Source organism: Mytilus trossulus, unplaced genomic scaffold (genome assembly GCF_036588685.1).
Source record: "Mytilus trossulus isolate FHL-02 unplaced genomic scaffold, PNRI_Mtr1.1.1.hap1 h1tg000987c__unscaffolded, whole genome shotgun sequence".
NCBI lineage: Eukaryota > Metazoa > Mollusca > Bivalvia > Mytilida > Mytilidae > Mytilus > Mytilus trossulus.
This window is the reverse complement of record NW_026963585.1, coordinates 1-10,126: the sequence shown is the minus strand read 5'-3', so window position 1 is coordinate 10,126 and position 10,126 is coordinate 1. Positions and strand designations below refer to the sequence as shown.

The 10,126-nt window shown below is 30.1% G+C and overlaps 1 protein-coding gene across 1 annotated transcript; it reads right to left on the bottom strand.

The window, feature by feature from the left end:
* Window positions 1-438: 438 nt before the first annotated feature.
* Window positions 439-4,245, bottom strand: LOC134703349 (WASH complex subunit 2-like; the record flags this gene model as incomplete). Its single annotated transcript, XM_063563468.1, has 2 exons — window positions 439-1,455; window positions 4,061-4,245. Coding segments are annotated over 2 exons (951 nt in total), but the record flags the coding sequence as incomplete, so codon positions are not given.
* Between the last annotated feature and the right edge of the window lie 5,881 nt (window positions 4,246-10,126).

Genomic DNA, 10,126 nt, shown 5'->3' with positions numbered 1-10,126 from the left:
ACCAAAGTTTAAACAAGTATAAAAAATTAAAGATACATCTTTGAAATTTGACCAAATTGACCAATTGAGGTCTGAGAAGACCTTCTAAATATAACAAGACTAAACAACAAAGTTACAGCCCGAAGAGACAGAAACATATTTGCATAGTTTGATTTAATTCTGTTCAGTGGTGTTCATAAAGATAAAAGTATGAAGCTCATAGACAATGTATGGAGGATTCAATGTGTCTTTTTTATACTTTCTGATGAAAAATAGCAAGTGTTGTTTACATGTATCATGTGTCTTCTTATGTTCTTTTTTAATGTATAATAGCAACACAGTGTGTTTTCAAAAATATATACTCAAAACCATCATTTGGTTTTTTTTCTAGGGTTTTAAGATTCATTTCAGGATGCATAGATTATTCTCTTCAAAATGACCACAAAAAAAGTACAGGAATAAAAAGCACTGATTATTTATTAAAAACATTATCATGAATAATGTAAACATTTTTGACAATACTGAGAAATGATCCTACATATATATATATATATATAAACATAACTCCATTACAAGTTAGCAAACATGTACACTTGTGAAATATTTTGCAGTTTATATAATAAGAGCATGGCATTGTTCAATTCAAAGCTACATGTGCCTTTTGATAGCATTTCACACAATATAACAATTTTGGTTCATATTTGGTTCACCTATTCAAACAACTTGGCTAGCTTATCTTTAATTGTACAATGAATGTCGGACGACCATTCTGCTTTCCCAAATGAAAAAAAGATTGTGTTGATGTGAACGCTGTCTGTATATGGCTTGTCATGGGAAACGATCCATGTTTTCAAGCCCTTAGCTGTCTTCTTTAAGTAAGTTATGTCCACCTTTGTGTTCCAAACACTTGTTACCTTTGCATAATCGCAACTGTTTTTACCACGGGCAATACAAACAGTGTCCTGAATATGAAATGTTACACCAGAAGAATTCTTGAAGACTTTAACCCTTGTTGTGACAGAAGATGAAGTTGATGCTGGTGATGATATGATATCTTGTGGATTTAATGACTTAGTTGTTTCTGGTGACCCAACAGCTTCAGGTGAGCTCAACGTGACGGGTTGACCTGGAGAAGATCTACTTGAAGAAGAACTCACTGGAGATGAATGTACTGGAGACGAACGGACTGCAGACGGACTGACTGGAGATGCAGGGTCTGGAGATGAACGGACTGGAGATGCACGGTCTGGAGATGAACGAACTGGAGATGCACGGTCTGGAGATGAACGAACTGGAGATGAACGGACTGGAGAAGAACGGTCTGGAGATGAAAGGACTGGAGATGAATGGACTGGAGAAGATTTTCTTGGTTGCTTGGTATTTGTTGGTGGTGTTTCAATTGGGTAAGTTAAGTTTCTTTTTACAGCTACAGATTGGCATTTTTTAACACTGACACCATTGGCTTCAGCAATCTGTCTAAATAAAAGTTAAGTTCATAAGTAAAGTTTTGCATTTCAGTTCATTAATATCATTTTTGTATTTCAGTTTAATATTCATGTATAATTTTCTTAACTCAAGTTGAAAACTCATTGGTAAGTCTTATTTTTAAATACTGAAAAAGATTTTACAGGTGACAGAAATCCATTGTTTGTACTTATTCGGGCCCATTATTCCATTACAGCACAAGAAAATCTTTAAAATTAATATTTACATCTGTTTTCATATAAAGAATAATATGTTTGAATTTGTAGTTGAAATGTTCTCAAAAGTATACTAATGTGCAATATGGGACTGTACGTCGACCTATAGTTGTCAATTTCTGTGTCTCTTGTGGAGAGTTGTCTCATTGGCAGTCATACCACATTTTTTTTTTAACAGTAAAAACATTTTAAAATTTCAGAATGGGTTTGATTAGTGTTTCTCAAATTATCTCACAAAAAATCTAAAAAAAAGTACTACTTTTTCAATCAATCAAGGACTTTTAAATATCCGAACAGCCAAAGTGAATGCCCCCCTCCCCAGGTTAAAATTAGTCCAGTACACAATTTCTGTAAAACAATGGTGTCAATGAATCATGTCTGTTATAGTTCTTTTAGATATAGGAAGATGTGGTGTGAGTGCCAATGAGACAACTCTCCATCCAAACATGAATTATAATTTTAGAAAGTAGGCCATGAATTGAATTGGCTCATAATTTCAAGTCTGGGCCTTTTAATGCCAACTAAAATTTTTTTTATCACATTGTTGATCGCCATACAGTTGTCTATATTAACTTAGTGAAAAATTTTATTATTGGCAAGCATACCACATCTCCTTTTTTATATTTGAGCAGTAAATGATTACATTGTTACACTTACAACATGTATTTTCTATGTACTGTAGAAATTAACATTGGTAGCATGAATACCCAAAAGGAAAAATTGCCTTGAAATAACAATATTTATATTTCTTTATAGAAATTATGTAATTTATAAAAAAAAAAGCAAGAAAAGTTATATTTATTTTAATTTTTCTCACAGTCAAGGACCATAACTCATGAATATTAAAAGTGAAAACAGTGCAGACCAATGCCTACCAAGACCTATAGCTAATAAACACATTTAAATCAGATTGATATACATGTACAAGGACATTACAACTCACAGTACTAATAAATAATTAAGATTAGGCACATAACAGAGACCTGGAGAATTTGATTATTAATTTAAGCGAACACAGTTCAATTTTGAACCAACTTGAAAACAAGTAAAAAAAAATATAAAAAGTTAAGGATGTTCACTTCTCTGTTTAAAAATAACAAGCTTTTTAAAAGACTGTTATAAATTGATAGGATATAAATAATGAAACTAAAAAAGCAGAAAAAAATTGAGGGTCCGTGTGCTTGTTTTCGAGATATAAGCCATTGAAAATTTGGCAGGAAATTATTTCTCTCTAGATTTTTCTTACATTTAACATTGGCACTTTTTTTGTTTAAAAAACTATAAAAAAATAACAACAATTTTATAAGATTTTTAAATATGGCCTCTTAACCTATATGCAATAAAAATATAAAAAGAAATACAGGAGTTAGTGGGCAAATTTTTCAAAGGGTAATACATGGATAAAACCAGAGGATTCCGAAAATCGGACAAAATTCAAAAAATAGAGAAGCAAACATCCTTAAGTTACACAATTCAGATTCATCATATTAAATTGGTCAAGACAAACATTTTATCTAAAAGTTTTATAAAATGCTTGTTTTTTTATTCCCTTATTTCTAAATAGTTCGGATCATAACCCCCAAAATCAAATGCAACCTTCCTTTGTAGTATGGAACCTTGTGGTACAATTTCATAATGATCCATTTACTTAAAAACTTTTGCTACCATGATTGTCTGAAAACCAAATGTCTTAATATGACAGAAATTTTTATGTGGTCCAAAAAATGGAAAGATTTATCAGTTTCTCTTTTAAGGTAGATAGGGTGTCTTCCTCCATCTTGGATATGGAAATTCAAGAAAACAAAGTCTAGATCTTTAATAAAATGTGCAAATTTTTAGAGAAGTAGATAATTCAGGTGTAAGAACTTTCATTTCAATATAGAAAATGACATGTTTTATTATACTTATGGTTGTATTTTACAAAAAAAAGAACACTTTTGTTTGAATAAATTTTGTCCAACTTTTCCACTTAAGGGGAGGTACCGCAAATTCAAGGGCAGATAATTCAGATTAAGGTAACTTTACAATAGAATGTGTTAGGAATTTACCTATTTTATAAAGTAGCAAGAAAACGGGTCCGGTGGCCCCACTTTTTCTTTTCTTACCCGAAAGCATTTTATTTTAGCTATCTTTTCATAAGATATATATCTCAAAATTCTATGGTGTAGTTTATGCTTCATTGCGGAAAATTGGGTTTTCCATGCATAATCTATACAAAATCTGTCAGCTTCATATTTTTTTTATTTTTGAAAAAAAAAAGCATTATATAATATAAACTACATTGTGGCAAAGTATTAAAAAATTCTATGGATTATAATTTAGACACCCCATCTACCTTAAGCTTGGTTAATTTGAATTCAGTACATGTTTATAATACTTACTTGGTTTTCTGGTAACTTTGTTGGTTATAAATTCTTTTCTTTACTCTTTGCTTCACCTTATCTCTTGTTGTTGGAGTATGTTGGAGGCCACTTAAAAAGCTAACAATGCAGGTAACGGCAGATTCAAACCCTTTATCTGATGTGCTGTGGAACTTGTTATCTTTAACTACTCTGTTAATTTCTGCCTGTGAAATGAAATTTAGAAAAGATTGTTTAATTTGGAAATTATTTAAATTCATGAAAATCAATCCATATTTTGTATTAATTAAAATAAATAAGAATAGGTCCCAAGTACATGGAATCCCCACTGGCACTATCATTTTCTATGTTCAGTGGACTGTGAAATTAGGTTAAAAACTCTAATTTGGCATTAAGGAACATGTGTACTTAGTGTCAAGTGGATTGAACTTCAACTTCATCAAAAACTTTATTGACCAAATATTCTAACCTGAAACTTTCAAAATCATTTTCTATGTACAGTGGGCTGTAAAATTGGGGTAAACAAGAATGAGTCCATAGTTCACAGATGCCCCACTCACACTATCATTTTCCATTTTCAATGGACTGTGAAATTGGGTAAAAAATCTAATTTGTCATTAAAATTAGAAAGATCATACCATATGGAACATGTGTACTAAGTTTAAAGTTGAATGAACTTCAATTTCATCAAAAACAACCTTGACCAAAAAGGGTTAACCTGAAACTTCCACTTTCATTTTCTTTGTTCAGTCGACTTTGAACTTGGGGTCAAGTCTTATTTGGCTTAAAAATTAGAAAGATCATATCATAAGGAACATGTGTACTAAGTTTGGAGTTGATTGGACTTCTATCGTAGGTGGGTCATAAAAATCTAATTTGGCATTAAAATTAGAAAGTTCCTACCATAGGGAACATGTACAATACAAAACAAAAAAGTTTCATGTGGATTAGACTTCAACTTCATCAAAAAATACCTTTTGACTAAAAACTTAAACCTGAAGCAGGACGAACGAAGGGATGAGTGAACGAATCAACCCACAGACCAAAAAACAGAATGCACCTCTACTATCATAAGGTGGACATAAAAATGTACATGTATTTACAATACTGATTTTTAATAGAAAGCATAAATCCACCTCTGCTATGAATGCACAAAGACATATTTATAGAATAATAACCTTCTATGAAAACCTTTAAAGATCGCCTGTTTTAACATATATATAAATATAAGAAGATGTGGTATTGGTACCAATGACACAAGTCAGTTACTCCCCATTCAAGTCACAATTTGTAAAAGAATAACCATTACAGGACAAATAACGGCCGTCATATTAACAAATAATTCAAGTCTCCTTCATAGTAGGCTTCATCTCCACTTTATTGAATAATTTTCAATGAAAAAAAACCCAGACGTAGTCAAAGTACATGATATCTAGGTTAAACTTGCCATTCTAAAAATGGCGTACAGATTTAGACTCCCGCAGACCTAAGTAAAATGATAGTAGGCATTACAGAATCTTAACAAATACAGGCCCGTAGCCAGGAATTTCCAAAGGGGGTTCGTTTGACTCACAAACTCGACTTTAACAGTCACAATTCGAACAGAACATCGACTTTAATAGTGCTTAATAGTTTTCAAGAGGGGGGTTCGTCCGAACCCCCCAAACCCCCCCTGGCTACGGGTATGAAATAAACTTTGAACTTTACTAAGAAAGCCTGAAATTTAGGGCAGTACGTGTTATACCAACACTCCATGTTACATAAAAGTTAGGACAATGTATTTTTTTTCATACTGTGTATATATATAATTCATCACTATGTTGACAAAGTTTCAAATTAAGGTTTTAAGTGTTTTGCTGTGGGAAAAGAAGTAAAAATTTGAAATGAAAAACTCAACAGCTTAATTATAACCATAAAAAAATAAAGTAATGGATCAGTAGGCCTATTTTAAAAAAATTCTGATAATTTAAAATAGTCATCATTTATTTCATATAAGTATATATTAGACATCCAGTTTCTGATATATAAAACAAAATTTGTATAGGTTGAAATTTCCTTCAGAAGCCACCTACTTCAAAGCAGCCTTAAACTCATAACCCTTTAATGGGTATTAAACTTTAATTTTATTACAGGTTAATTACCACATAAGTTTTAAATTCATATAGCTGATAGTTCACACTTCTTGGGTGTTATCATTTGGTCATCAAAGTGTAATTATTACAGGTTGAATTATCATTAATTAATTATCAATTTCTAGAACTGAAATTAACCCTTTCATAAGCCATAAACATGCATGTTATTTAACAGGTTAATTACCACTATTTCTAAATATCAGATAATTAATACTACTTTGATGTTGTTATTTAACACAGATTAAAGGGGTCATAAAATTTCTGCCTTTCTGACCACCTGGCTCTTGTAAATGCTTTATAATGATTAACCAATAAAAAGGTATGAAGGAAAACATAACACTAAAACAATGTTACTTTTATGAAATAAAAATAACACACCTATAAAGTTACTAAATATTATTAATTTAAATACTGCAGGTGTACTTTTAATGAAAACTGATTGAGCAATCTGATCTTTTGTCATTATTTTTATTAACATTAAGACATTTTCTATTTATTCATTTTTTCGTATTTTTAGTAAACAAATTTTTCTGTAAATTTGTTTAAAACTTTTTCAAATCAAGAATTTTGATGTGGAAGGGTTATCAAATATCATGTCACAATTTCATATCTTGCATGTAATTTCTAATACTTCTGTATAAATTTGAACCAAATAAACATAATTAAAAGTTCACAAATTAGAAAGAAAAAAATCTATACAAATACTATGTCTCAAAATGATAAAAACAAAATGTTTGCAGAGAAAATCAAGATCCCATGCAACACCACATAATTCAGTACAGTTTTGATTTTAATGGTTTGAGTCTAAATGAAAAATGTTTATCACCAAAAAGGGTTGGCCCCCCTTTTTTTGGCCGATCATTGGGGGGATATGGTTGGAACCCACCCTTTGTCCTGGGTTGGGAACCCCCCATTTTAATTTGGCAGGATTCGTCCCCGCATACTTACATAGATTGTACACCAAAATAATACTGATTTGCACAATCAGAAAAATCAATATGAAGGATAACTGATCAGATTTTATCTTCTTTATATTATTCATTCAGATATTGCATCTTAAATATTTAATTGTAACAATAAAGATATGAAGTCCACCAAAATAAATTTGAAAAAAAGAGAATTATTCTTTAATTCTTACCTGTCTAAAATATTCCTTATAAGAAAAATTATGCTTAGTAGACTACATTTAATAGTATAGCAAACCAAATATATTTCCTAAATCTAAAAGGGGGGAAAAGGTGAGAAATATAGAGAGAAAAAAAAAGATTTTCCTTGTGGTATTATTATATGAACAGCTTATTTATATTCGGTTTTAGAACTTCCTTACAATTTTTAATGTTATTAACAGGATTTATATAAAAAAAAAAACACCTATAGATATATTTCTAAAATGGCCTAATAAATCTAGTGGGAGTGTCAAAAGGCAAGGTAAGTTCTTTTAACCAATCAAAAGTATTCAGGGCAATAAAATTGTCAATCATTGCTGGGTTGACCGAACATACTAATTACAGGTATAAAGGGTAAGGTACAGCAGTAAAACTATTCACAAGCTGATTTAAATTCCAAATGTTAAAGAGGATTATATTTTTGTTTATCTGTATCATTGTTTCATGTGCTAAAATTCAAGATGTGAAGACCAGGAAATTTTGGTGAGTCTTTTTTTTTAAACTTTTTTTTTTAGTCTATGATAATGACTGTAATAAGCTATATATAAACTGAACAATTGTGAAGCGAATTCTCTAAGTTAATTAATGTTTTTAATTTGATATTACCTTCATTTCTAATAGTTGGTTCAACCTGAACAAAAATACATGCAAGCTAGGTACTACTGGTACAAGTGATTTTTATTTACTTGAAAAAGTAAAATAAAATATACTTATATAATGGAATATGTAGGATACTTTATATATACAAGTTATTTGTAGGATATTTATACAAGTGAATTTTATTTACTTTTACATGTTAAAATAAAATTGGCCTACTTATATCCCTTAGACATTCAGATTGTTTTACTTATATATTTTATAAGTGAAAAAGTCATCCTATCTTTTTTTCTTAAATTTTACAGATTTTTAAAATTGCTCTAACAGAATTTTAAATTGTCTGCCCTTAACAGTTGTCTTTCCTTATCATTTAAGTTTAATTTCAGGGACAATGAAAATACAATTTGTTTGTTATCTTCAGAACAAGATAGAATATACAAGTATTTTTTTTAGAAAATTACGGGGAAATTATTTAAACATAATATTTCACTTATATACATGTATAATAAGTATCTTTTATTTTACTTCTTAAAGTAAATAAGAATAACTTGTACAAACATAGAACCCCTGCCTGAATGAATGATGACCGAATATTATTTTTTTATCATTTTAATAGTATAGGATAAAGTTCTTTTATAGAAATATTAGAGAAATCTCATTGTCTTACAACTAATCCCAAGAATTTGCATTCATTTCATTTTAAAAATAAATCTTGAAAGTCAGGATAAAAAATTTCCAGAATGACAGTTCAACACGAACTGGCGGCTCTCAATGGATAAAACAAGAGATTTCTGACAAAAAATTTAAAAACATGTTACATGACAAGCCAACTCCCTTAACATGCTTTAGGTGCATATTCCTATTATTTTTCTCAAAATGGAAACAGATTTTTATAAGAAACATAATGTATGGAACAATCCTGGGCAATACGTTACAATGGTGATACAAATATATTAATTATTTGGAGTGGGTCTCATTGGGTCTCAGCTTGATGCAGGATCATCGATTTTTTAAGTATGACACATGAAAGTCAAATTATTGTGCCATGAAAGTCAAATTATTGTGCCATGAAAATCGGAAATGAAGTCAAGCAGGACACTGTAAATTACAAAATAATGAGATTTGCTTACCTACATAGTGTACCTTAGGCTGTATTAATAGGATAAGTGATTAGAACACCCAATGAGACCCCCTTTGTACTAGGGACATGCATTACCCCAATATAACCTTAAGGTGGTACCTAACAATACAGGGAACTAACTCTGTATAAAATCAGCTAAACGTTTTAATTACGTTGTGTTGTTAAAGGGATATTAAAAGCTTCTCAATGATCAAAACGAGTGTTTGCCAAACTCCTTTATAACCCATGTAATTTTCTGATAAAACGGTTGGTTCAAAAATTTGATTTTTTTTTGTCAAAGGGTCAAAATTTTAAGAAAATTAAACGAGCCAAATTAATTTTAGTTAAAGTGTTAGGTACCACCTTAAGTCTAAACAATTATCAAATCTTGAAAGTTCACTATATTTCTTTGCTTTGACATACTTCAGGAAAATATAATTTTGAATAAGCGCAGTAAATTATTTTTATCTTTAAAGCAATTTAGCCCAATCAGAATAACCTGAAATCAACTGTACTAGTCAATCATTATTAAAATGTCAAGATTTCTCAACAAAACCAAATTTAAAATGTTTCTCATTGCACTTTAGTACAGAAGTTGAACATATCAGTAACAAATAAAATTGTAACAAAATTTCACCTGCATGACTTTTTTCAGAAAGTCACCACATGACATGGATATATATAAGCAAAAGTATTCAATGTTTCAGTAGATAATTTAAGAGGCCCCTAGTAATCACATAATCACCATTTTTTTGCCAATATAATCACATAATCATTAAATATTTGCTTATCTTTAGTAATCAAATAATCATAAACTAAAAATACAGTCCTATGTAATCAAATAATCATGAAATATTTGGCTTAATAATCAAATAATCATTAAAAAAACGGCCAAGTAATCACATAATCAAAAACCCCATGAGGGCCCTCATTTGTGTTCCAATTTTAAAATTAGCAAAAACCGAAAATTGTCATGAACATAGCATTGCAATGTTTGACTAAAATATATCGTTTATAAGCTTGTGCTGTGACAAATATAGTAAGACACTGTCACCTTTTGTTATAAATAGTA